The 26,650-nt window shown below is 57.0% G+C and overlaps 3 protein-coding genes and 2 long non-coding RNA genes across 8 annotated transcripts in view; 3 read left to right on the top strand and 2 right to left on the bottom strand.

The window, feature by feature from the left end:
* HOXA3 (homeobox A3) overlaps positions 1 to 14,247 on the top strand; it is a 35,445-nt gene extending 21,198 nt beyond the window's left edge. For 2 of the 3 annotated variants that reach the window (XM_084896459.1, XM_084896460.1), the window contains exons 4-5: positions 7,160 to 7,805; positions 9,146 to 14,247. In XM_084896459.1, coding sequence (XP_084752585.1) covers positions 7,280 to 7,805; positions 9,146 to 9,936 — 1,317 coding nt within the window. In that variant the 5' untranslated portion in view covers positions 7,160 to 7,279 and the 3' untranslated portion in view covers positions 9,937 to 14,247. Of the gene's footprint in view, positions 1 to 4,350; positions 4,441 to 7,159; positions 7,806 to 9,145 lie in introns of those variants that run through there. The other variant, XM_084896461.1, reaches the window with a different exon arrangement.
* LOC311628888 lies at positions 755 to 4,664 on the bottom strand. 2 transcript variants are annotated; one of them, XR_014796091.1, is made up of 3 exons: positions 4,483 to 4,664; positions 2,671 to 3,571; positions 755 to 2,362 (listed from the first exon to the last, which is right to left on the bottom strand). It is a non-coding gene; the product is annotated as an uncharacterized lncRNA (long non-coding RNA). The 2 variants fall into 2 exon arrangements; XR_014796092.1 differs by lacking the exon at positions 4,483 to 4,664 and adding an exon at positions 4,092 to 4,202.
* Positions 14,248 to 14,334: 87 nt separating the features above from the next.
* Positions 14,335 to 17,605, top strand: HOXA2 (homeobox A2). Its single transcript, XM_084897717.1, has 2 exons — positions 14,335 to 15,669; positions 16,355 to 17,605. Exons 1-2 carry the CDS (start codon positions 15,291 to 15,293, stop codon positions 17,098 to 17,100), a joined length of 1,125 nt encoding a protein of 374 aa, XP_084753843.1. The 5' UTR covers positions 14,335 to 15,290; the 3' UTR covers positions 17,101 to 17,605.
* Positions 17,606 to 17,735: 130 nt separating this feature from the next.
* LOC311629548 lies at positions 17,736 to 21,408 on the bottom strand. Its single transcript, XR_014796220.1, has 2 exons — positions 21,163 to 21,408; positions 17,736 to 18,057 (listed from the first exon to the last, which is right to left on the bottom strand). It is a non-coding gene; the product is annotated as an uncharacterized lncRNA (long non-coding RNA).
* An 88-nt stretch (positions 21,409 to 21,496) lies between these two features.
* On the top strand, positions 21,497 to 24,242 carry HOXA1 (homeobox A1). The gene is made up of 2 exons (XM_084897718.1): positions 21,497 to 22,265; positions 22,718 to 24,242. Exons 1-2 carry the CDS (start codon positions 21,599 to 21,601, stop codon positions 23,071 to 23,073), a joined length of 1,023 nt encoding a protein of 340 aa, XP_084753844.1. The 5' UTR covers positions 21,497 to 21,598; the 3' UTR covers positions 23,074 to 24,242.
* The last annotated feature ends 2,408 nt before the right edge of the window (positions 24,243 to 26,650 follow it).

Raw genomic sequence — 26,650 nt, 5'->3', positions numbered from 1 at the left:
AGCTAAATGTTCTGCTTGGGAACCTAGTTCCTTCAGTGATTCCCTATTTCAAATAAAAGGATTTAAGTTGACGTATGACCACGTGAGCACATAATACAGCACATTATTGTGGCATTTGGAGCTGAGACCCGGGCGGCTTCGCCTGTGATTACGTTTTCTAGATTCTCTACTGAGAGCCCCCCCCCCCACGCCCCCACCTCCTCCTTCCCCTTCCCCTTCTCCGGAGCGTGCTCTCCTAGCGGGCTGCAGCTTCCAGCACTCATGGAGCGGCTCCGGGCCAGCTAGCCGATGGGACTCGAGGCCACGCCAGGAGGATGGAATTTATTTTAAGGTATTTCCGTTGATTGTTCATATCTAGAGTGAGTTATGGCTGCGAGAGACAAAGGTCAGGCGAGGAGACCCTGGTTCAGGGACAGGACCCTCAGCCCATCTCTTCCTTTGTTTCTCCTTTGGAACCGAAACCGTTGGAAAGATCCCCAGCAGCGCCTCAGAGCGAGTTTAATTCCCTGGAAAGTGTTGGGGGTGTGAAGGAAGGGGCGCTCGGGTGCTAATTGGTGGGCCCGCTCGCCCCCATGGCTAGTGTGGCTTTGTCCGCTACAGCGGGGCTGAGACGGAGTGGAGCCCCGGCGGAGGGAGGGCCGGAGCGCCCACGCAGGTCAGGGTGGCCGGCGGCTCTCCCAGGCGGCACCGCCCGGAGCGGGTGGGCGCTGAGAGAGGGAGAAAGGGGACCGCGGCTCCCCCATGGCTGCTGTGTGCCGGGAGGGACGGCGGGCTGGGGCTGGCCAGGGCGGCAGGAGCAGCTGGGAGAGGGAAATCAATGCGTGTGCAGATGCGCTGCCATTTTATTGATGATGCTTCAGGCCACTTTGTTCAGCGCTGGCTGCAGAATGCGATTTCTCACACGCGGGGTGGAAGGAGCTGGATCTCAGAACACACCTTTGTTTGCGCACACCCTCTGCCCGGCAGGGGTGGAGGAGGACAGCTCGGATGTAGGAGAGGCTTGGGGTGGCCAGCGTGCTGGATCCCCAAGAGCGCTGTTATTGTAATGTCGGGGAGACAGAGGGGAGAGGGAGCCTGAGCCGGGTTTGGGCTCGGTGATGAGTGTGGCCGGGCCACGCAGCCGGCTTGGAGGGCGGGAGGACTGGCCCGCGCTCTCTGGGCTGGAGGGGGGTCCGGAGGCAGAGCCCGCAGGAGGCAGAGCCCCAGAAACAGTGCTGTGGCCAGAACGGAGCAGCTGAGAGGGGAACTGTGTGCTTCCCAGCGATGGGAAAGCCCCAGCTAATTGGGCTTTGGGGACCCAGTGGTCCTGGGAGAGACGGGAACTCGGGGAAAAGGTGAGGGAAACTTCGCCCTCCTCTGCTCCCAGAGCTCTCCGAGCAGGAGAAAGGGGTGCCTACCAACAGTGAGGAAGCAGATCTGCCCCGTGACTTTTTAAAAAAATCTTATTTTTCCTTTTCTACTTAAAAAAAAATCCAATGAAGCCTGCCCTGCCTGAGAGGGACGCACTTCCCTGGAATGGAAGGGCCGCTCCTCCCGCCCCCTCTGCCAGCCCCGGCAGTAACATGTTTAACGGAGGCCGTTTCAAGTGCTCTAAAACACCCCTTAGAAATAAAATGTAAGCTTTAATTGCTGTTCAATTACTTGTCAGCATTTCATTTGATTTATGACCCAGTTCTGGCGCATTTTTGACCCAGTTAAAGACTCATAAATAATATAGTTTCACTAGAAAGAACAAGAGAGGGAATGGAGGTTTGTTACAGGCATCTTTTTATTGTTGCTTCGGTGCTAGCGAGCAGAGTGAGTGTCTGAGGGAGGACTCCAGCCGGTTCTGTACACGAGTGTGCAGTGAGGGAGCCAGCGGCCGCAGACGGAGCCGGGCTGGCTTTTCCGCCCAGGACAGGGCTGCAGCCAAACTGTGGCCGTAAGAAAGCTCGGCCCCTCTTCTCCCTCCCAACGCCAGCGTCCCCCCCACGGCAAGTGTATTTCCTCCGGAACTTTCCTACCCATTTGGGGGTTTTAGCCTCTTCTTGCCTCACCTTGGTCCCTGGCTGCCCGGCCAGCGCTCCCCGCCACTGTGGCCTCTCGGACACTTCCCAAGAAGACCCCAGAAGGCGGCAGCGTGCCCCTCTGTCCCAAATGTTCTTCTAGCGCCGAGAAGGAGGCTTTCTTCTGGTCCCCGCGGGCCAGAGGTGGGGAGCACGGGGACTGGGGGGATGATCTGGGAGCCACGGGGTCTTCTTAGCAAAGAAAACTCAGCGCTTTTGGTGCAGCCGGGTGCTGGCTGCCGGAGTTGCCTGGGAAGAACGCAGCAGCAGCCAAGGGTAGTTTATGGCGATGGAAAACCGACAGGAGGGATTTTTGTCTGAAAAAAAAAACACAACAAAAAATGACCTTTAGCTATGATAAATTATTATCTTTTAATCACCCGCCTGCCTCGTTTCAAAAACCAGCACTGTGGGTTTTAACAGAGAGGCCTGCACCCAGGGCGCCAGCCTGCAGCCTTGAGGTCTGAACCCCGCTTCTGCCTGCGCCCAGAAGCCACCTATCCATTCCGTCCCAGCTCTCCCCGGCTCCCCAGCCTGGCGGGTCCGGCGCCCCCATTCTGCCCGGCACCGGGCCGGCGCTGGCGGGAGGTGTGCGCCCCGGGCAGGCGGGCGCTCCGGCCCTCACCTCGGTGCCTGGCCGCCGTCCTCCCTGGCAGGTCCCACAGGGCTGGCCCTCCCCGCAGGCAGCTGGCTCCGCAGAGAAGCGTGAGAGTCGGTCGCATCAGCAGTTCGGAGGAGAAAGTGCGGGTTGATTATTGACCCACGCCTTCTGCCTTCTTTCTTCCACCGGCACCGGGGATGGACCGTGTGAAGAGAAAACGCCGCCGAGCGGATTCTTGTGGCCGCGCTCCCTCCTACGCCGCCCGCTCCCCTTTCAGGCGGAGGCCGCGGTGTGCCATAAGGAGCGGTGTTTGCTGCTGTGCGCTCTGTTTACAGCTTTGGGGCGCCCGGCCATAAATCTTGCCCCGCCATAAATGACAAAAACCATTGGTATGCATGAGGCCACCCGGCCGCGGTGCTTTTTGATTTCTCCCTTCTCCCCTGGCTTTGTTTCTGCTCTAAGGTGACACCCCGGCTCCCTGACAGTTTAAACACACTACTTATATTTTTAACACCTCCCTTTGAGGCGCGCCGGCCGCTGACACCTCAGCATCGCACCGAAGCGCCACTTGTCCCTGTTTGTCGCACACACACCCTGGCAGGGTTCGCCCCTGAATCCAGGGAGCTGAGCTGGGCGACAGGAGGGAGGGAGACTGTCCTCCTCAAAGTTGTGGGAATATTGGGGCACACCCAGGCCTGTCCTCTGCTCAGCTTCCCCGTGTACCCTAACGGGGGGCGGGGGTGGCTGTTGGGGTCAGAGCTTTATCAGTCCTGCGGTGAGTGACCTGCATGTCCGTCCTGTGACCCCGCACAAAAGAGCTGGAGGCCCAGGTTTCTGGAACCTGTGTGTACCTGAGCCTGGGGCTTCTCATCCACTCCCCAGTCTCCCAGCTCCTCTCCTGCTGCCAGGATCTCAGTGCTTCTGCCTAGAAACACAACCACAGGCAGCCCTGTAGGCTCTGGGGGAGGTCTCCCGAGAAAGGAGGCCCTCTCCGGGCCCCCCAAAGACTGGCTTTGTGGGTCTTGGATTAGGGGTGGCAGGTGAGGGCAACGGCCCCAAGTCTGCGGCCCTCTCTCTGGGTCCTGTTCTCGCCCCCCCACTGGGCGCGTCTGGGCGGAGGGTGACCCGGTTTCGCAAACGGCTTCCTAAGAAATAGAGCCGGGCCGGAGACCCCCTTTGTGAGAGCCCGGTGCCCTCATTAGCATAATTTTCCTGGGCTTCGGTGCCGCCCGGGAGCGGGGAGAGGGAGGGCGTGGGGTTTGGGGGGAGGCCGCCCTCCTCCCGCCGCCCCGCGCTCCCCACCTCGCTCCTGGCCCTCCCCTCGCCCAGCCCCATCCCCCACGGCGGCCCAGCCGCCTCGGCCTCCCCTCCCGCCCGCCCTCAACCCCCCCCCCCCCCGCACCCCCAACCAGCCTGCTCCGGTGCAATATTCATAAGAAACGTACCCGAGCCGGTGCCACTGCCCAGGCGGAGCCCCGCGGCGGGCGCTTATCTCCGGGCCACGGCTGCCGCCCTCGGGAAGGGCAGGGGCGGGGGTTGGGGGAGGGGAGGGTGGGTGGGGTGGGTGGGAGGGGGGGTCCGAGCCGCCCCAGTCCGCCCTGGGCGCGCGGTGCCGGAGCAGCCAGGCGGCCGCGCTCCGCGCCTGGGCGCCCGGGCCTCGGGGTGCCCCTCCCGCCCGCCGTGCCGGCTGATGCCGAGGGTCCGAGCCCGTCCCGCGCCGAGGGGACCGGCGGGCCGGGGCCGGGGCCGGAGCCCGCGCCCAGCCTGCGCCCGCGGCGCTCGGCAGAAGTTAAGGTAAGCGGGGCCGCCGCGCCGGGCGCTGAATGGCGGGCTTACGTCTCGGTGATTTATGGCCGCAGACTTAAATCTCGGTTCAAGAAGAGTTCACAAGCCGGAGCTTCCTTCCCGGCAGTGACTGATACCCTTACACTTCGAGTTCAGGCCGCGCTCCGTCCCCGCCCCCACCCCGCGCCCCTGCCCGGCCGCCGCTCCCCGGGCTGGGGAGGAGGCGTGGGGGGACCGGGGACCGGGGAGCCGGGGCGCTGGGCCCGATCCCAGCGAAACTCGGGGTGAGGCCGGCCGAGGAAGGGGCGGGAGGGGACAGAGGGAGCGGGGTCTGAAGGCGAGAGGTTGCAATTTGGGCAGATCTTCCAGGGAGACAATGGGGCTGGCTGCCCGCACTCAACTTAGCGCGGGGCGCTCGCACCTGGGGGTGACAAACCGATCTCCCCGGGGGAACCTGCCCCGCCCAGCCCGCGTCTGGGGGTGCAGGGCAAAGTTTCCTGGCTGGCAGCCCGCCAACTTCTTCACTGGGTTGTAAACTTCGGGGGCCGGGCTGGGGTGGCGGGCGGTGGGCCCCGGCTGGGTATCTGCTGACCGTAAACAATAGGAAGCGCCCTGGTGGGGTCTGGGAGGCGAACCCATGTTTTAAGTTTATGTGGGCTGTTGATTGCTCTTTGATTTTTAAAAGGTATTTTTGTTATTTTACAACTTGACAAAAAGACTTAGGTAAACAGCAGGCCGGTGGAGCTTATGATAATGGGTTAGCAATTCACTTGAAATAGTGCACATTCAACATCAACTTAATTTTGTTTTATCTAATACCTTGCTGTTCAAGTGTCTGGAGTAATTTTCTTAACCTGACGTTTTATTTTACACAAGCCTAGTATCTTAAAAATTTATGACGGCAGACATTAACACTGTCAAATGTAATAGGAACTGTTTTCGGTGGAGGAGCAGGAAACAGACATTAAAGGCCATTCGGTTTTAAATTTTATTTTATCATTTATTTACTTTTGATTATGGTATCTGTAGCCTTCCATCTCCAAAAGAGAAACAATACTCCAGGGCTCAAGATCACGCACAATCACTCTGGATAAGGGATGCTGTAATTTTTAATTGAGGTTCTGGAAAATTAATTGTGCTTGTTTTCCAGATGTTGGTGCGATTGTTGGGTTAATAATGGAATTCAAAGGAGTTCGTTATTAAAGACAAAATTACAGTGTAATCATCCACTGGTAGATGCTTATTACATTATTTCTTTCTGGTTAACAAAGTGTCTGCTATTCCTGGAAAACTTGAATAACTTCAGGACTCAGATACACAAAGTTGGGACTGTGGAGTGCAAACCATTTTCTTCATGAATTTGTCTCTGTAATTCTCTTAAATGGTCGGACACTAACATTCTGAGTGCGTAGGAGTGTGACTGTGAATATATGAACTCACATGGAACTTTTCTGAGCAGAACCCGAGGTTGACCATGCAAAGGTTGGGGCGGGGAGAAGATTTCACTTCTGCAAACTGCTTTGTAAAACACAAAACAAAACAAAAAAAAGCTTGAGGAGGCTTTCCATTGCTTTTTAGCTTTCCAGGGTTGCCCTTTGCTTGGTGTTCCTGAAGCAGGTAAATAGGCCAAGTAACAAACATCAACAACCGCAGCACACAAAGATCAGGGAACTCTGGCAGGGTTTTATGGCTTGTGCTTCCATCTCGTCCAGAGCCAAATGACCCCCATACATCAAATTGCATAGCAGTTCCTAAGACAGAGCCTATTATCGTTAAGTTGGAAGGAGAGTTCAAGCCGTGGTCATGGAGATGAACGCTGGTTTTTCAGGTTCCTGGTGGGTTGTTTTTTTCTCTAATCCATCATGTTTTAACAGGTAGAATTTGATAGTTGCCTGAATAACAGCACCTCAGAAAACCCCAGGCAGGAGGGTCTGGGACCTTTTTCTGCAGCGGAGAAGAGGTGGGAGTGGCTTGCTGAGACATGCCTGAGAACTAGGAAAAGGAGAGGAGTAAGGAGTAGAAGGCTGTCCAGGATCTGAGTTGGGTTTGCTGGAATGGATGTTGGTGGTGGTCCCTCCGCACCCAGGATGTCCCATCTAAAGTTCCCTCTCTCCCCTTCTCAGCCACAAGGGGCTCATTTGGAGGCGCCCACCCCCCTGGAATTAGTGGGGTCCAGTAGGGCAATTACCTGAACATTTTCTGTGCATACCTTCCTTTTGGTTCTGGAACATCAGAAATGGGGGTGGATGGGATATCACTCCCTGTCGGGGCTCTTTGGCAAATGCAAGTGGCAAAGCGAGAACTGGAGAGAAAAAAAATTGGCGACTCCCCTTTGCCTCCTTGCCCCTTCTCCAAAATTTCCAGAGGGAGGGGGCCGGGGGCTCGCTGGAGGAGGGGCCGGAGCAGAGAGGAAGGGACACTCTGAATTTCTTGGGAAAGAAGGATCCCAGCTCCGTTCCGCTCTAGCCCACCAGGCCTTTCTTCTCTTGGACTCCAGCTCCTCCTCTCTCCCCGGAAAACCCCCCAACTCCAGACGCAAGTTAAGCAAATATTTGTAGCCGCCAGTAAATTCCAGCGGCTTTTTATAGCGCGGCTCTCTGCGCCCGGGGCCAAGTCGTGCAGCTAAATATTGCTGACCACTTTTTCTTTTATGGCTTTCATGTCACTTAGCTATTGAGAGTAAGATGGATCTGCGCGGAGCCTCACCGCGCGCTTCTCACCCCCCCAGGTCTGCGCGGGGCGGCCATTGGCGGCGGAGCGTCACGTGACCGCGGGGGCGTGCCAATGTGCGGCCTCACGGGTGTCCAGCCCCCGTCAGAGTGTGTGATCGGGACCGGGAAGCAACGCGATGCAAAAAGCGACCTACTACGACAGCTCCGCGATCTACGGTGGCTACCCGTACCAGGCCGCCAACGGGTTCGCTTACAATGCCAGCCAGCAGCCCTACTCGGCGTCCGCGGCCCTGGGCGCCGAGGGCGAGTACCACCGGCCCGCCTGTTCGCTCCAATCACCCGCCAGCGCCGGGGGCCACCCTAAGGCGCACGAGCTGAGCGAGGCCTGTCTGCACACCCTGAGCGGGCCGCCCAGCCAGCCCCCAGGCCTGGGCGAGTCCCCCCTGGCCCCGCCACCGCCCCAGGCTGCGCCCCCTGCCCCCCAGCAGCCTCAGCCACCTCAGCAGCCCCCCGCGCCAGCTCCCGCCGTGCCCCCAGCCCCGTCTTCAGTCTCCCCGCCTCAGAATGCCAGCAGCAACCCCACCCCTGCCAGTGCGGCCAAGAGCCCCCTACTCAACTCGCCCACCGTGGCCAAACAGATCTTCCCCTGGATGAAGGAGTCCCGGCAGAACACAAAGCAGAAAACCAGCGGCTCCAGCTCAGGTAAAGGGGTGCCTTCTGGAGGAGGGTCCTCTGGCCTGGCTCCAGGTTTCCCCAGCCAGCTCCAGGCCCAGCCAGCACTGTGTGGAGCGCTGGAACGTTTCCAAGGACCCCTTGTTCCCCTTTCTATCCTACACAGGTTTCCAGAGTCTTTGCAACTAGGGAGGTGTCAGGACTGTGTGCACAGGAACCCCCAGAGAGGCCTAATGGAAGTCTCTGGACTTCTCCAAGAGCGAGGGGCCTAGTGAGCTCGGAATCACTTCTGCTCTTGGAGTCAGGACCTTTGTGCAGAGCAAACATGAGCTCCACTTCCTTTTTCACACAATTCTTCATCTGTAGTGCAATATTGACACCCACCCCACACTGAGATGTGTCAGAGTAAAAGCAGGTCTAATCACCCACCAATTCAGAATCAATACTTTGCTTATAATCAGCCTATTTTTAATGTTTGCTCCAGCAGATGGAGCGGCTGCCTTGCCTCTGGGAAGGCCTGCTCAGCGTTAGCACAATGGAGGCGGCCAGGGTCTCCTCTGGGAGGGGATTCAGGCTTGTCATCCTAATGGGAACCACATGGGCTTCCTGGAATCCGACTCCAGTGGATGATAGGCCCGAGGCCTTGGGGCTTCCCAGGATCCCGGTTACCTTTGCCCCTGCCTTCTCCAGTTGCCAGGGCTCTGTTCTGAGAATCTGGGGCCTTCCTGCACTAGGACTTGGGGGCCAGGGAGGACACAGGATTAGTAAACAAAGCTGGGCGGGCTGCTCGATGACAGAGAAGCCTCATTAATAGGACCCAGCATCAGGGCCCGGGCCTCGCCACCAGAAAGGGAGACGGTTGATGGTTCTCTTCCTTTGAGCAGAGAAGGCTTCCGATTGGGGCTCCCGCTCCACCCATCTCCGCTGGGGAAATTAGGCGTCCAGTTGAGGCAACTGTCCAATCTCCCAGACAGACAGTGAGTGAAGGAAAGGGCTGTTGAGCGTAAGTTAGGTGGCCCACGTTCCAGTCAGTGTGGAGGGAATGACGGTGGCGAGGCCTGCCCACAGGGAGCTTGCAGTCTCATAGGCCTGCAGGACCAGGAGCCAGGAAGTGAACAGCCCAGGAAGGAAATACAGACCAGGAGGGCAAACTGGGGCTCTGCTTTTCTGCCCACTGGAGGAGCCTATGATTTGCAACTTGACTGAACGAGGGGCCACCTCCCAGCAGTTTCCCACCAGGACGGAGGAAGCACGCACCTCCCCCGCCCTGCTCTGGGCCTGACAAGCAGAGGGCACTCTGGGGCTTGTAGCGAGGAGGGGCCTGGCTGGGGAGCAGCCCCTGACACCCCCTTCCCCTCTCTGTCCGGCAGGGGAGAGCTGCGCAGGCGACAAGAGTCCGCCTGGGCAGGCGTCCTCCAAGCGGGCCCGCACGGCCTACACCAGCGCGCAGCTGGTGGAGCTGGAGAAGGAGTTCCACTTCAACCGCTACCTGTGCCGGCCGCGCCGCGTGGAGATGGCCAACCTGCTGAACCTCACCGAGCGCCAGATCAAGATCTGGTTCCAGAACCGCCGCATGAAGTACAAGAAGGACCAGAAGGGCAAGGGCATGCTGACGTCATCGGGGGGCCAGTCCCCCAGCCGCAGCCCCGTGCCCCCGGGCGCTGGCGGCTACCTGAACTCCATGCATTCGCTGGTCAACAGTGTCCCCTACGAGCCCCAGTCGCCCCCGCCTTTCTCCAAGCCCCCCCAAGGCACCTACGGGCTGCCCCCTGCCTCCTACCCCAGCTGCGCGCCCCCGCCGCCCCCCCAGAAGCGCTACCCAGCCGCAGGGGGCGCAGGGGGCACACCCGACTATGACCCGCACGGGCACGGCCTGCAGGGCAGCAGCAGCTATAGGACCCCACACTTACAGGGAAGCCCCGTCTTCGTGGGGGGCAGCTATGTGGAGCCCATGAGCAACTCTGGGCCGGCCCTCTTCGGCCTCACTCACCTCCCCCACGCCGCCTCTGCCGCCATGGACTACGGGGGCGCCGGGCCGCTGGGCAGCGGCCACCACCACGGGCCTGGGCCGGGGGAGCCGCACCCCACCTACACGGACCTTACCGCCCACCATCCTTCTCAGGGAAGAATTCAGGAAGCCCCCAAGCTCACCCACCTGTGATGGTGGCCTCGGGGCTGCGCGCCAGGAGAGTCCCCCCCACCCCCACCCCCACCCCTTTCTTCTTCGTTGGCTTTTTTTTTGTTTTGTCTTAAGGCTCTCCCTGCACCTCCCTTTTCTCTCTCCTCCGCCCCCTTCTAATCCCTCCCCCCCCCCCCGTTTTGTTTTTTTTGGTAACGCGTTTTTATAGTTTATGTGACGTAGCAATCTTGGTTGCTGGAATGGCTGTCAGTATCAGTAGCGATATTTATCTCCTCCCGCCCCAGCTCGGCCGCTGGCCCGCACCCTTCACCTTCCCTTCTCTTTGATCAGAAACAGGGTATATGAACAAATTTCCTAGCCGAGTTCTTCAATGTGAATTTGTTCGTACATTATGGCTCCCGAGGGGAAGCGATTACTTTTTTTTTTTTTAATTTTAGGTTTTTTTTAATTGCACTTCTTGTAAAGAGCGGAAAAAAAAAATCAAAGGCGCTTTGAAACAGGGGCTCCCTGTGTAAGGATGACTAAGTGTACGTCTTTCCGTGTGTGTATGCTGGTGAACAGTCAGATTTATTTATATTTTTTTTGCAAGCATTGAATAATCTAAGTTTTAAATATTATTTATCCCCATCCGTTCGTATTTATATTAAAGAAATTCTGTACCCTGGTTGTTCAGAAGGTTTCGTGGGCCTTTTGTTCAATGGTGCATTGGCGTACATAGGAAATTTTTTATTTGAAAGGGAAATGTAATTTCTTTATAAAAAACAATGGTAATGATGCAATAATACCAGAGAGGATCCAGCTTTCGAAAAAACAGCGATTTCAGTTTGTAACATCCGGCGAAACCGAAGCAAACAATCTGTAAACGCGACAAATGCTAGATTTGTTTGGAGAGTTCTACATTCCTTGCTGCTCACACTCTGAGAAACAGAACAAAAAAAATTAAATAAAGTTTTTATTCTGAATAATATCCGCGTTCGGAAGGGATTCTTTGGCCGAAGATGGGGTTCCAGGCGGAGGCGGCTGGCGGAGCAGGCCTGGGCCTCCCTGCAGCCGGGCCTCCCTGCAGCCGGGCCGGCGGGAGCGGCGATCCTCGGCGGCGGCGGCGGAGACGGATGGGCCAGCCCGCTGCGCCGCCTGGTTCCCAGCTGCCGCCGGCGGGCTGGCTGCGGAGCCGGTGCGGGAGGAACAAAGGCGGCCGCCCCGGCGCGGCGGGGGGCGCACAGGTGGGCAGCGCCGCCGGGGACCAGGCGGGCTGTCTTCCCGGCCCCGACCATCCTCCATCCTCCGACAAAGCGGACCAGCTCCCGCCTTAACCTGGGACATCGCCGCCGCAGAGGCCTCTCCACGGATGCTTCGCGGCCCGTTATCCGGAGGAGGGCGGACAGAAGCACTTCTAAATCTGCCCTGGGGAGCGAGGCGGCTCGGAGGAGGCTGAGAGCTCGCCCACGTCTCCATCACCAGAGGGGCTGGGCCCTGCCCTGGACTACCAGAGCCCAGCACCGGCTTCCTCTCGGAATTTAGGATTTGGCACTCTCTGGATTTATTTCCTCTCCTCCTTCCCTCCCCGCTTTTTTTTTAATGGCCTCGGGGGAGGGGGAGAGAGAAAGGAGATTAATATCTTTCTAATAAAAATGCATTTTTAAGTACTTCTTCCATTTGATGCTACAGGAGCTAAACACCCCATTTCTATTCCGGGGCTGCCTGCTGGCCGGCTGGCAGAGGCAGGGACAGGCGCAGGACAGGGAAGTGTTTTCGTCTTCAGATGAAAGAACTGCTCAGAGATGGAACCAGATTCAGAAAGCGCAAACCTCAGAACGTCATCCCCATCCGCATCCCACCTCAGAGCTGGAAGCGAGGCACCACCTGCGTCTGGGGCTCAGGAGCATCTGCCGTGAGAAAGAAATCCCCCTTCTCCTTGGATTCTATGTGTCTGAGGCAGAGGTGGGAAAAGTCGCCATTTTGTTTGCAATCCAAAATATCCATCTTCTGGCCTCTCTTCCCTCTGAGAAGCTCCCTCAGATGGTCTGCGGAGACAGGCACTGGAGCCATGGCTGGGTACCTGCAGGCCTGCAGGAGCCGCTTTGAGGAGACCTCACGGTTTTTAAGAAAAAGAAAAGGGTTCGGAAGATGCAAACCTGGGCAGCTGCAAAGATCTGGGCGTTTCTCTCACAGCCAGAGGTGCTGTCCCCACATCTATCCTGGGCTTCCTGAATATATCTATATATCTATCTATATACACTTTCTAAAGAATTTATGGAAGAAGTGGATTAGCACTCGGCCTCACGCCTACCTCTCTGCTGAAATGTGGCAAATCTCAGAAACATGGAGGCCGGAAAAGCAGTCTTTGTGAGGACTGGGGCTTCTGCCCTTCTGGTGGTTTATATCTAAACTAAGCAGGATGAGCAGCTGCAGGAGTCCTCTTTTAAGTAATAATTTAAGAGAAGCGCATAAAATTAAAATTACCTGGGAAAGCAAGGAACAGTGTGAAGAGGAGAGGGGGAGGGAGGGAGGGAAGAAGGAGATGGGGGGGGGGAGAGAGAGAGAGAGATCCTCAGAGAGGAGCAGTGTTCGGACATACCACCATTGGGACCCATTTCTAAAACCTCCTCTCGCTGAGGGAGGACTGGTGTGGAGGCTTCTCCCTGGCCCCAGGGCAGAGATTTTTAAATGAGCCTCCAATATGATTTCCCACCTCTTGCCAGAGACCTTCATTGTGGCTTTCAAAGAAAAAATATCGATCTCACTCTGAGCTTCCTAGATATTAAAAAGAAGTCCTTATTAAAATAGCTCCTGAGGTAAAGTAATAGATTTGGAGAAGATTCCTGTGTTGAATGGCCAGAGAAAAGGCTTTTCCTCCAGATGGTGTTTGAATTAAGGCCGCTGAGGCAGCAGAAACCTCTCACCCACGCAGCCCCTGACAAAGCCTGGGGATGTGGGAGCAGCTCCGCTCCCTCTCGGAGCCCCCCTCCCCTGAAGTCCTCAGTATTTTCTGGTAAAAAGCAAACGCCAAAAGCTGCCACCCCGGAGCCCGAAAAGCACTTTCCTAAAAGCAGCCTTAGAACTCCTTCCGCTGCCAAAAAAATATCTTTTTAAAAGACTAGTTTTCCTTGTTTACTTGCGTTTCCTGCTCTCCTCTTTGCTGGGCCACATTTGATCTTGGAAAGAGCTCGAAGCTGAAATGTGTTCTTAAGGGCCAGAAGCTGTCAAGGCTTTTGGTGAGCAAGATTGATCGCACCCAGACTTCCTTCAGAGCTTTGTTTGGAATAAAAGCAAGAAAACTGAAAAACCTCACATTTTCCAAAATTGCATCTCTATCTGTAAGGCCGTGCTCTGGGCTAGCCAGCGATGGAGGGCACTTTATATCAATTTCCAGCCCAAACCCCCTTTGATGCCGGCCTCAGAGGTGGGATCCTCTCCCTGCGCCTAGCTCGGCCCTGCTTGTTTTCTGCACAGGGCTTTCTCTCCCGCCAGCCCGCTCCCCCGCCATCAGAATGATTTATTTTCCTGCCACTGTGCCTGCTGGCCTGGGGGAGTCTGATCACTTGGTCCATTTCAAAGGAAGCCAAGGCGGATCCTCCTCCTCAGGGTTTGGGGGAAAAGAGAGACCCTCAAATCTCCCCTCAGCCCCCTCCCTTCTTTCTGGCTTGGTGGATTTCTAAAAAGTTACTGCTTGGCACCTAAAGGTGTTGTCTTTTGAACCCTCCAGCACAGTCCAGGATGCGCTCAGACTCACATCTCGGAATTGGGGGAGAAAAGAGAGAGAGAGAATGAACAGAGAAAGAGGACCTGTGTCATTCCTCCGTGGGTCGCCCTGTCTCACCTGCGGTGCTGTTTCCCGCGACAGAACCGGAGAGCAAACATCCCTGGTGGCCAAGGAGCGGGAGACAATTCCACTCACACCTTCTGCACCCACAAGCTCCCCGTCAGAGCGACCAGAAGGGAAGGAGGAGGAAGGAAGGAAGGAAGGAAGGAAGGAAGGAAGGAAGGAAGGAAGGAAGGAAGGAAGAAGAGAAAGGAAGAAAGAAAGAGACAATTGCCTTCTCCCTCCCTGCTGCTGACTTCCCAGACTTCCTGGAAATACTCACCGCACCGAGCCCCGGGTGTGAAACCCAGAATGCCAGGAGCCCGTTCCTGGCTGCCCGCCGCCCTGGCTACAGGGCCTTGAACACATGGACCTGGGCTGCTGTCTGGCTTGGCACATGCCTCTATCTCTGCAGCCACTCCTGAGAAGTTGATGGCGCGGGAAGGTCTTCCGCTTCCCTCCGGAGCCAGGCAGAGCGGCCGCGGAGGAGCCAGGAACAATGGGCCCGGCTGGGTCTGGGGGCGCGGGACTCCGGGCTGGGCTTTTGGGGGGGGGCGAGGGCCTGCGAGGGTGGGGGGGAGAGGAGAAGTGGACAGAGGAGAGGGAGGGAGGGGGGGAAGGGGGAAAAGGGGGAAGAGGAAAAGAAGGGAAGAGGGGAAGACAGACCAGGGCAGAGAGGAGATCAGTTTTGAGATCCAGGAAACGGTTTGGGAAAAGGCGGAGGAGTGAAAGGGAAATAAAAGAGGGGGGACCCCCAAATGAATCTCTCTGAATCTCTCTCTCTCTCTCTCTCTCTCTCTCTCTCTCTCTCTCTCTCTCTCACCTCCTCTCCCTCTGCTCCTTCCTCCTGCCTTTGCACAACTTATGTGGCTGGGATGGGGGCCCTCGGGTGTCAAAACTTTGGAGATTAATGGATTACTTTGTTAATGACTGCAGGCGTCAGACTGAGGCGCTTACATGATTTGTGAGGTGCGAGGCGTCTTCCCGGCCGCCCGAACAATGCGGCGGGGAGGCCGGGCGGGCCGCGGCGCACACTCGCTCACTCGCTCACACTCGCTCACGCTCGCTCGCTCGCTCGCACACTCACACGCACGCCGGGCCCACCCCGGGTCGCTGCGGATCGGGAGGCAGGCAGGCTCCCTCGCCCCCACGCACTCCGGGGCATCCCCACCCACACCAACGTCTCTGTGTGTTTTTTTTGTCCAGAAAAAAGTGTAAATAAAGCCTCGCTGCCCCCAATGAGGCGTTCCTTCCCGACTTTTTTGGATCAATCAAACAGACAGTGGCTTCTTTTGATTAAAGCCCAAATTGTCATTGGGCAGAAGCAATCATGTGACAGCCAATTCGGTCCAATTTCAACCTTGTCTCCATGAATTCAATAGTTTAATAGTAGCGCGGTCCCCATACGGCTGTAATCAGTGAATTAGAAAAAAAACACCCCAGCAGCGATCGTCTATGATAGATTTTTTTTTGCCTCCCCCTTCCGCACTCGCCTTTTTCCCGGGCCTCGCCCCCCCAAGGCCCCTCCAGAAGAGGGAACTTTTCTCTCCGAGGGGGCTCCAAGGAGAAGGCCATGAATTACGAATTTGAGCGAGAGATTGGTTTTATCAATAGCCAGCCGTCGCTCGCTGAGTGCCTGACATCGTTTCCCCCTGTCGCTGATACGTTTCAAAGTTCATCAATCAAGACCTCGACGCTTTCACACTCGACACTGATTCCTCCTCCTTTTGAGCAGACCATCCCCAGCCTGAACCCGGGCAGCCACCCTCGCCACGGCGCCGGCGGCCGCGCCAAGCCGAGCCCGGGCAGCCGCGCCAGCCCCGGGCCCGCCGGCGCCCCGCAGCCGCCCGAGTACCCCTGGATGAAGGAGAAGAAGGCGGCCAAGAAGCCCGCGCCGCCGCCCGCCTCGGCCGCCGCCGCCGCCGCCGGCCCTGCCTGCCTCGGCCACAAAGGTCAGTCCGCAGCCCGGGCTCCCCCTCCGCCCGCACCCGCTCCCGCCGGGGGCCCGGGGCGGCCCTGGGGGCGGGGGCGGGAGCCCGGGCCGGGGCCGGGAGGAGAGACGCTTGGCTGCCTTCCCCTCCTCTGCGGGCTCGGCAGCGGGTGTGATGGAGAGGAGAGGCGTCCTGCGTGCGCCCCACCACCAGAGACACCCATATATTTTTTAGAGGAGCGTGGGGAGGGCGGGGGGAGGAGGAGGAACTTTCCCTAACTTGTGCAACGTGGGATGATTTATTTGAGTTGGAACTGACCTCCTCTTGTCTCGTTGTCCTAGAGTTTGGCTTTTTGACAGTAATGAAGAGTGATAGATCGCTCCCGCTCAGCTAAGCAGCTGATGCATTAATTATAAATTGCGGTGTGGCTAATATAAAGTTTGCTCCCGGATGGAGAGGTTGGGGAGGTTGGGGGGGAGAGCTGCAGGCGGGGACGGGGCGGAGGTGGGAGAGATGGGGCGTCCCCCCCATCCCCGGGCCGGGCTCCCGGGACAGGCGGCGGCACAATGGCCCTGCCGCAGCCAGGGGCGGCCATCTTGTGGCCGCTGATGTCCTCCGCCGTGTTTATTGATGGTCCTCCCGCGGACCAGCCCCGCGCGGGCCCCTCCGCCTCCAACCGCGTGTGTCGTTGGTCCCCTCCCCGCAGAGGCGCCGGAGGCGGCGGAGGGCGGCGGGGCGCGCCGGCTGCGGACCGCCTACACCAACACGCAGCTGCTGGAGCTGGAGAAGGAGTTCCACTTCAACAAGTACCTGTGCCGGCCGCGCCGCGTGGAGATCGCCGCCCTGCTGGACCTCACCGAGCGCCAGGTCAAGGTGTGGTTCCAGAACCGGCGCATGAAGCACAAGCGGCAGACGCAGTGCAAGGAGAACCAGCACGGCGGCGGCGAGGGCCCGCTGAAGGGCCTGGAGGACGCGGACAAGGCGGAGGAGGACGAGGAGGAGGAGAAGGCGCTGTTCGAGCAGGCCCTGGGCGTCTCGGGGGCCCTCCTGGAGCGGGAGGGCTACGCCTTCCAGCAGAACGCCCTCTCCCAGCAGCAGGCCCCCAACGGACACAATGGCGACTCGCAGAGCTTCCCGGGGTCGCCGCTCGCCAGCAATGAGAAGCATCTGAAACATTTCCAGCACCAGTCGTCGCCCACTGTTCCCAACTGCCTGTCAACAATGGGCCAGAACTGCGGCCCGGGCCTGAACAATGACAGCCCCGAGGCCCTGGAGGTGCCCTCTTTGCAGGACTTCAGCGTGTTCTCCGCGGATTCCTGCCTGCAGCTCTCGGACGCCGTGTCGCCCAGCTTGCCGGGCTCCCTCGACAGCCCCGTAGATATCTCGGCTGACAGCTTTGACTTTTTTACAGACACACTCACCACAATTGACTTGCAGCATCTGAATTACTAAAAACATTAAAGCAACACAAAGCATCACAAAAACAAAAACACAAAAACCCCTTTGACCAGGTGGTTTGGCCTTTTTATTCTGAGAGTTGATTTTTTTTTAATTTTTATTTTTCTTGACCTACCCTCTTCCTCCTCTCAATGGTGAAGATTTTCTGTTTAGTGAGTCCCCCCTGACCCAGTTTCAGGTGTCTTTTACAGATTATTTTGGAGTTTTACTTGTTTTAAAATCTAATCCAACAACCCCCTGTGTGATTTCCCGAAAGCAATATATGAGGCCTGCAAGAAAGTGATGGTACAATGGTATCACTTTCTTTTTATTTTTGTATTACATTAGGATGCATTGTCATGCGTATTTTTGGTAGAATAAATTTTCCTTTGCTATAAGCAGCTTTCTTATTTTTTTTTCCTCCCCCTCTTTCTCAAAGCTCCTAATGGTTTCTTTTTCTTCTTTTAGTCTAACTTGGTAAATAAAATTCTGGTCACAATTGATCTTCTTTTTCAATTTTAATATATTTATTAAGGGGGCATGTTCAAAATTTTCTATAGACAGCATCAGAAAAGAAATCCAGAAAATGGTTAGGGCATCTGAGAAGTGTTTTCTTCCTTTCTTTCTTCCTTCCTTCCTTCCTTCCTTTCTTCCTTTCTTTCTTTCTTTTTTTTTTTTAGGGGAATGGATTTGTTTTTTCATTGTAGAGGCTCAAGCCATAGATTAACGTGGTCATAGAAACAGGATTGGGAAGCCTCAGAGGTGGGCCCAGCCCAGGCTTTTGAAAGTGGAGAAATAAAGTGCCTACAGAAACCCCCAGCTCCAGGACATGGACTTTCTTTCAGGTCAACAATTCATTTATTTATACACGTTTGTTTCAAACATCTACATTCCACCCCTCCCCCACCAATGGCGGACATTTCCAGTGTGGTTGGTCACTCTCCCAGCTGCTGATGGGTCCAGCAGACAGTCCTAAAAGAGAGAGGGGGGAGAAAAACAAAACAACAACATAAACAAAATGACGGTCACTAGCTGGACAATACACATCAGAAAGGCTTCTTTCCAAAATCCTCTGGCTCAGCCATTCCAGGACTCTCTTTTTATTTTTTTGCAGGGTCAGAAAAAGAAAAAAAAAATCAATATCTCATTCTTAAATCTGTTTATATGGCAAATAATAGAGCATTAAAGCTTTGCAGTCGGGTGAGCACGTTGAGATGGAGGACCAAGTGTTTTTTCTGCACCCTGGGTCACACATGAACTGGCCCAGAAAGAGCAAGAGTACAAGCACTTTAAATGAAATATCAATAAAATGTGAACTGGGGTGTGTTCCTGGGTTGTTCTGTTGCCCCCCCCACACACACCCCCACCTCGTGTCTCCCCATCCACGTATGCTGTTCTCTTGCTGAGCTCCGTGCTGGTGGCCACGCACCGTGAGAACACGCAGCGCCTAAGCAACATGTGTGGGGGCGGGCTGGTTTCAGAGCCCGGCTCTCACCAGCGCGGGCTGGTAAGTTAGGATGAAACCGGGATCTTCCTCCAGGGGTTTGCTCCCTACCTGCCCCCCCCCCCCCCTTTGCCTCCTAAACCCCGGCAGCGGCGGAGGCCGGTGCGGGCCGGCGGGTTTGCTGCCTCCGCGGCGGGGGCTGCCCGGCAGCGGCCTGGGCTGAGCCTCCGCCGCCTGCGCTCCGTCCTGCGCCCATAAATCAAACGCTTTCCATGAATGAGAATGTCATCAGAGAGATCAATTGCAGGAACACATGCACAAATAAAAATCCTCTTACGTATTTGCCGGGGATCCCCGTCCGAAAGCATTAAGTTAGAAGGCGTTTAGTCATAATTCATTTTTATTGCTCTTTTAAAACTACGGCGGGGCCGAGCCGCGGTGCCAGGAGCCGCTCGGGCCTGGGCGGCGGGCGGGTGTCTGCTCCGCGCCCTGCCCCTCCCGGCGCGGAGCCCGGAGGAGGCCCGGGCCCTGGTCACCCACCCAGGGACGCTCTCCCCGGCGCTTACAGGGACTTGGGCTCGAGGCCGGGGAATGGGGCCCGGCCCGGCGGGTGAGCCCGGGATCCGGGGGCGGGGAGGGCCGGCGCTCCGGAAGCCCGCGGGCCGCGGCCAGGAGGCTCTTTGTGCGCGGCCGGGGGCACCGGGCGCCGGACCTGCGTGGAGCCGGTGGCCCGTGGCCAGGGCGAGCCTGCGATCCCAAGAAATCACCCACCCCTACCGGCCTGGAAGAGCCCGCAGGCAGGGAGGGAGGGAGGGGAGCAGAGAGCAGCGGGAGGAGGCGGCGGGGTGCCCGGGCGGCTTTGTGGCACCGGCCGCGCGGCCCAGGGGGTCGCGTAAACCCGGGGTCTGGGAGGCCCACAAAGGGGCAGGGAGGCGGCCGAGGGGCAGAACGTACCCACGAGCTCCGAGCTCCGGCTGGGAGAGCAGATCGCCGGCGCAATGCCAGCAACCCCCCTCCGCCCCAGGTCCCGCCTCCTCCCGCCGGAGCCCCTTCCCTCGCGGCGCGGCCGAGGAAGCCTCCTCCGGGAGGGCCGCCGGGCCTGCCCCTCCTCCGGGATGACCCTCCGGGTGCTGAGATGGGGGCAGAGTGACTCGGCCTGCCTGAGCTCCCTCTTCACCGTGATGGGGGATGGGTCAAAGGTCACATAAAATCCCTTTCAAATGTTTAGGGGAATTTTTTTTTTTTTTCCTACTGAAGGGAGTCCATAGTCAAACGTCTGCAAGTTTCCCCTCTTGGGGGCGGGGCAGGTTCTGGGGAAACCTCTCTATGTGGAGGACAGAACGCAGAAACCTGGAAGGTTCACGAACACCTTTGAAATGTGCCTGCCTAAAGCAGAACTTCCTTCTCCTAACCGGGGAGGGGAGGCTGGAGGGGCGTGGGACCCCCCCCCCCCACACACACACATACAATCCTCAGTTAATTTTTTTATCTGTCGGACTCGGATGAGGTAAACGTGGTCAGAGCATAAATCTATACACCCGAGGCTGCAAAGCTCCCCGGATGCTCTCTGGGTTTCTTGTGCCCAAGAATGCATCAATTCCCGGCCTCTGCTTGGCCTTTTCTCTCTAGGAGCCAAGGGTTGACACGAAACCTAATAGTAAACAGCAATTAACGGCCCGTCAGCATCGGGGAAGGCGGAGGGTGACGGAGCACGGGACCCCTGGCCCGGGACGCCGCTCAGCCCGCACTGTCTCTCCGGGGAGCACTCCGGGCTCCACACAGGGACTAACACGCAGCCGTTACCGAGCAGCGGGGCCGGCGCTGGGGGAGAAGATGTCCCGTCCCCACCCGCCATCTGTCCGCCCCTCCCACCTGCCAGCCCGTCCCCCCGCGGACAGGCCGTGGAATGGGGGGCGGGGAGGGGGGAGGGGCTGAATAAAGGAAGCCCTACAAACTCCGCCCTGAGAAAACGGGGGGGGGGGATCAGCGTACTTTGGGGGAGCTGTGGCCTCTCCTCTGAGCCCCCCCAAAAGCGCAGGCTCCGGGCGGGCAGATGGCCCGCAGCGCGGCCCGGCCCCCACGCGGCCACGTCTGCAGCGTCACCCCCTCCCGCCTCCTGCCCCTCCAAATCCCGCCGCCCGGCCCGGGCTCCCAGCACAGCCCGGGGGAGGAGCAAGGGGCGGAGAGCAGAGGGAGGGAGGCGGGGAGCCCGCCAGCCCGGCCTTCCTCGGCTCCTCGGCTCCCAGGGCTCCCGGCCGCGGGGCGTCAGGTTACAGACGCTCCTCCGGCCCGAGGCTCCGGGTGGGGGACGAGGGGGGTCGGGGGCCTCGGAGACCCTGGTGGAGAAGGGAAGTTTCTCTCCTGGCCGCTGTCTCCCCCACCCCCGCCGGCCCCTCCCAGCCAGCCCCCTGGGAACCGGCATCCTCCCTGGAGCGCGGAGTCCCAAGCTCGGGCGCTGCGCCCCCAGCCGCCCGGGCACCGCCGGGGGACAGAGCAGGGCCCGCTCCCGGGGAGCCCGGGCCCCGATGCCGGCTGGGGTCCGGCCCGCTCCCGGGGAGCCCGCCCCCCCCACCCCCAGCTCCCGCCCACGGAGTCCCCTCCCGGGAGCGCCCGGAGCCCTCTCCCCTTCTCACCTCTCGCCGGTTCCTCTCTCCGTGCCGGCGGGGAGGGGCTGCCCGGGAGGGAGGGGTGCTCCCCAGCCCCCGCCTCCCGGATCGGGGGGGCGGGGGGAGCGGAGCAGGAGAACAGCCGCTGCTCCCTTCGCCCCGGCGCTGGCATCTGCCCCGCAGCCGCCGGGCCGCCTGGGGGGGCGGCCGCGCGTCCCCGGCCGGCGCAGCCCGGGATTTAAATGCCACCGACGCCGCGATCCATCACGGCGGGGCCCGCACGCTCCCGCCGGCGGCCCGCCATTGGCTGCCGCGGTCACGTGGCCCCGGCCCCCGCCCCCCCCCCCCCCCCCCCCGCGCACTGTACATTCATATCATTTTTCTTCCCCGGCCCCATGGAGGGCGGGAGAAAGTTGGCACGGTCACCCAGGGCTGCTCCGCGGACCCGGCCGCTCCGTGACGGATGGACAGCGCGGGCATGAGCTCCTTCCTGGACTTCCCCGTCCTCGGCGGCGGCGGCGGCGGCGACCCGGGGGCCTGCGCGGCGCGCGCCTACCCCGCGGAGCCCGGGATTACAACTCTGCCGTCCTGCGCCGTCAGTGCCAGCGGCTGCGGCGGCGACGACCGCTTCCTGGTGGGCAGGGGGGTGCAGATCGGCTCGCCCCACCACCACCACCACCACCACCACCCCCCGCAGCCGGCCGCCTACCAGCCTCCCGGGAACCTGGGGGTGTCGTACCCCCACGCGGGCTGCGGTCCGGGCTACGGGGCGCAGAACTTGGGCGCGCCCTACAGCCCTTACACGCTGAGCCAGGACGCAGAAGTAAGTGCGGGGTACCCCTCGTGCGCCCCCGCCGTGTACTCTGGAAACCTCTCATCTCCCATGGTCCAACACCACCACCACCACCACCACCACCAGGGTTATGCCGGGGGCGCGGTGGGATCGCCTCAGTACATGCACCACCACTCATACGGACAAGAGCACCAGAGCCTGGCCCTGGCCGCCTATAGTAACCCCCTGTCCCCTCTCCACGCCAGCCACCGCGACGCCTGCCGCTCCCCCGCGCCCGACACCTCGCCGGCGCAGACCTTTGACTGGATGAAAGTCAAAAGGAACCCTCCCAAAACAGGTCAGTCATGCTCCCTGATGATTCTGGAAGGACTTAGTATGCCTGGTTTCCAAGGGAAATGAATAAATTAAAAATTAATAAAGAAGAAGCCTGGCTGTCCAGCGGGGTCGCAGGGCACTGGGGGTTGCCCAGGTGTGTGTGGGGGGCAGAGGAGGCTCTGGGACAGTTTCCGGAGGGACTGGGACGGAGAGGTCCTGGAAGTGGGAAGTGGGTGGGTGTGTGTGCGCGTGGGGCTGTCCCGGTAAGACCCCTGGGCTCCATTAATCACCGGTCTGGCCACACTAATGGCTGACTTCAGATGAACACTTTGCACCTCATCACTCACCCTCCCCAGCCCGGGGTGCGTGTGGAGGAGTTCTCCGTCTCCCCTTACCTGCCTATTGCTCTGAGCCTCCAGGGCTCTCCTGTGGACTGTTTAGTATTCACCCCTTTCTCTTGTCGCTTCCCCCCAGGAAAAGTTGGAGAGTACGGCTACGCCGGCCAAGCCAACGCGGTGCGCACCAACTTCACCACCAAGCAGCTCACGGAGCTGGAGAAGGAGTTTCACTTCAACAAGTACCTGACCCGCGCCCGCCGCGTGGAGATCGCCGCGTCCCTGCAGCTCAACGAGACGCAGGTGAAGATCTGGTTCCAGAACCGCCGCATGAAGCAGAAGAAGCGAGAGAAGGAGGGCCTCCTGCCCATCTCCCCCGCCACCCCGCCGGGCAGCGAGGAGAAGGCCGAGGAGTCCTCGGAGAAGTCCAGCTCGTCGCCCTGCGTTCCCTCCCCGGGCTCTTCTACCTCCGACACGCTGCCTACCTCCCACTGAGGCCGGCCCAGCCCCAGGCTCCGGCCCGGGCTCCTTCCTCCTCCTCGGGCCGGGACTTCTTACTCAAAGCACATTCTTAGCTTATCTTCCTTTCCATTCGCAGTCTTTCTCTTTATTTCTGATCCTATCTGGGCCGCTCCTAGGCAGGATAATGTGTTTACTGAGAGTTCTGGACTAGATGTTTGATTGGGGAGGGAGGGGTGTGTGTGTTAACTTCTTAACGCAGGTGGGGTGCCGGCACCCGTTTTCTGAGGGCCCCCTATTTTAGGAGAGTTCCCAGGAACCTACTGTTCCTTTCAGATGCCCTTTGGAAAACTGCCTCCTTTGCCCGCAGAAACATGTCAAAGGGAGGCCTCCCACCTTTTATCTGTCTGTATATTTACAGATCTCCCCTACTTGGTCCTCAGAGTGGGGTGAAGAGAAAGGAGAGAGTCCAGGAGCTCATGAAGAAGAGATGCACTAATGAGCGTGTTTACACAATGAATTAATTCACTTTTAATTTAATTCCTTCTCGTGTGTGAGTTGGCTGGTTGTAAATACTTTGTCCCGAGAGATTTATCTTTATACAGATTTTCTAGAAATGTTTAGATTAAGTGATTCAAACAGGGTGGGCAACTCTCCAAGCTGGTACAATTTTATATGCGGTGAAAGGTTACAAAATAAAAGCCCTCACTTAAACTCAATCAGATGCCTCGGAGGGTAGCCTCAATGTGTTCTTTCAGTGAGTGAAGAAGGCCTGCAGAGCACAAGGTTCAGAAACCTTGCTGCCTGGGCTGAAGTCTCTCCCCATCCCCAGCCCCTTCCTTGTTTCTCTGGCCACACGCTCTGTAAACTTGTGCTGGATTATTCGGAACCTTGAGGTATTAGTCAAGCCAGCTTCTTCCTTCCTCAGTTATCTTAGCTGGATATGATGTATTTTCAGCTCAATCGTTAATGTGATGGATGGCACAATGAATGTATATTTTGTGTGATTCATGAATAGTCTTTTGCATGTCGCACAATGTGTTGATGTCCCCGAAGTACCACACTGAGTTCTATCAGTTATCCCTTGTGAGCCTATGGTATTCCCCATTTCCTGTACAATCATGAACAGCTCTGAGATCCTGGAGTGATTGATCCAGAGCAGAGTTTACGGGTCTTAAGATGTCTGTAATAAATATATTCAACTTTCAGGTATGTTTGAGCATCCGTGTATTTGGCTTGGCTGCAGTTCGTTGGTTCTTACAAAGTTGAGTCATTTTGTGTGGGGACGGAGAGAAGGACGGTGTGCATTTTCAAAGAGATGGGACTTTTCTTTGGGGAAAAAAAAAGTGCTTTCCACTATGTAATTGAAGCTTCCTCTAAGAGTGTAATTGCATCTAACCAATGGCTATCATAGGTTGGTTTTTCTTTAAAATAACGGTAGTCCCCTTATTATAATCAAAGTTCATAATGGAAAAATGGTGAAGAATTTCATAAAGCAGATCTATTTTTGAAACAAACATGGGTACTTCCTGGGTCAAGTGCTAACCTTTTCACCTCCAGCTGAATGTTGACGTATGTATAAACAGAACCCCCTTCAAAAGCTGCAACTCTTCAGTCAGTCTTTCCTCACATCAGTGAACCAAGAACTAAGAGATTCACATTTAATTAGCTCCAGTATCAAGCTATTCAAGGATGGGGACCCCACCCCACCCCACCCTTCTCCCTTCTTTCTGGATTGTCAGCGCTCCAATGTATTCCACCCTTTAAACTGAGTGTGGTCTGTTTTCAGTAGACCTCACAGCCCTCCTCCCATTCTTCCTGTTTCTCTACCCCTTCCTGCCACCCTCCACGTCCCACCATCCCCTCTAAGTCACACATCTCATCCCCATCACATTAAGGTTTGATTTCATAGCCATCTCGGGTATAATGAATGGGTCTTCAGTTCGTAATTCCATGTCACAAAACCCTGGAAAACAGGAGTGACTTACTTCTCTGAGCTCAACAGGTTCCTCCAGGATAACCTGTGGAAGCAAGCCGCCCGGAAATCTCTCACTGTTCAAGTTGCTTCCAACCAAGACATGTGTGTCTCCGTCAGAGGAAGCCGACAATCAGAGAGGTCCGTGTGGCTCTCCTAGACTGCTTACCCATTTTCCTTTACTTTCACACCATTTTAGAGGCTTTCACTTAGCCCCAGAGCGGAGCAGAACGTTTGCAGCGTCACAAACAAACACAGACCTAGGGCTTCCTTCCTCTCCAAAGGCTGTTTTACAAAGGACAGGCTGGGAGTCTGGGGGAGGGAATCCCACAAAAACTTGAAATTCACAGGCCTCCTGGGGCACCTAGGAGATTTCCTGTTCCTCCGGGCAGAGGGGGAAGCCTGGCTTTGCAGGCGCAGTGGCTGCGGCCATATCAAGGGCACCCTGTGCCCTCCCTGGGCTCCGGGGTTCTGGGGCGGCTTCTAAAAGATTCAAGTGGATGGGTGAGAACTTCAAAGTGAGCCAACTCTTTCTTTCATCCCCCCCCCCCCCATACAGTATCTTTTGTTTGTTAGTGTAAGGCCACACAGCAAAACAGATGGCTGGTTTCCAAATACTTTAATGTGTTAAAGTGTCATTTGCATGCCACTGCCGAGATTTCAATATCTAAAAGCAGGGCCCCACGGGCTGGAATCCTGGAGATTCCAATCTTTAAGGTGCTGGTTTTAATGTAGGGGGGGGGGGGGGGGGAGAGAGAGAGAGAGAGAGAGAGAGAGAGAGAGAGAGAGAGGGAGAGAGAGAACGATAAATTATGGCTAAACACCCCAAGCCTTTTTCTAGGTCGTGGAATAAATCAGTTAATAAGCAACATATTTAGGAAACATTAATATACCTTTCAACAAGAAAAACATTTGTATCTTTGTAGTTGTCCCAATCGATTAAATCAAAGGCGCTTAACACATCCTATTTCAAGGTCTCTCTTTTTCTGTTTTGGTCTCTGAGGAGCAGAGTTAGCATCTTGAAAAATGACAGTTAGGGTAACTGAAACGACAAAAGAGGAAAAACAGAAAATAGCATTTTGTTGATAGATTTTAAAAAAGGACAAGCGTCTCAGTTAGGGACTCGGGATAAAGACACTATAAAATTCCAGTTTTCAAATGTTTTCTCCTCTCTCCGCTCACATCACATTTAAAACAATCCCCAAATTGCGGGAGTCCCCACACTAGGCTGTGTGTGTGCTGAGATCCCGCGGTGGCTCCGAAGTCTCGGCTTCACCTTTGAAAGTTTACTTTGGGAGGCTATTCAGATGCTGTGGTGTTTTCCTCTGGGGCAATCAGATTCAAACCGATCAATATTTACTCAGTCTGAAAGGGTTGTTGAAAAGGCTGCTAACAACAAACTGCTTAGCTGCTCACCCCTGTTTAATCTCAGGTTCACCGAAAGTTCAAGAAGAGATGAATGCAGTGATGGGTCACTTTAGAATGAGTCCCAGCGGTTTATCTGAGCTCTCCACTGAAGGCAACAATTATAGTTCCATCCCTCTTTGGGCAAGGGGCAACTTTCCTATTATTCTTTTGCTAAACAGTGTTTACTAGAAAGTTAAAGCACTTTCATCTCCCTTCCTGGCTCTTTTTTCG

The sequence above is a fragment of the Pipistrellus hanaki genome, assembly GCF_964339955.1.
Source record: "Pipistrellus hanaki genome assembly, chromosome: 10".
Lineage (NCBI taxonomy): Eukaryota > Metazoa > Chordata > Mammalia > Chiroptera > Vespertilionidae > Pipistrellus > Pipistrellus hanaki.
This window is presented reverse-complemented; position numbering and strand designations above follow the sequence as displayed.

What these genes read in the sequence shown, in the direction of transcription:
- HOXA2 (XM_084897717.1), top strand. Translation starts at nt 15,291, where the DNA reads ATGAATTACGAATTTGAGCGAGAGATTGGTTTTATCAATAGCCAGCCG. An exon ending in TGCCTGCCTCGGCCACAAAG is followed by an intron (nt 15,670 to 16,354) that starts GTCAGTCCGCAG and finishes CCCTCCCCGCAG; the next exon opens with AGGCGCCGGAGGCGGCGGAG.
- HOXA1 (XM_084897718.1), top strand. Translation starts at nt 21,599, where the DNA reads ATGGACAGCGCGGGCATGAGCTCCTTCCTGGACTTCCCCGTCCTCGGC. An exon ending in AAGGAACCCTCCCAAAACAG is followed by an intron (nt 22,266 to 22,717) that starts GTCAGTCATGCT and finishes GCTTCCCCCCAG; the next exon opens with GAAAAGTTGGAGAGTACGGC.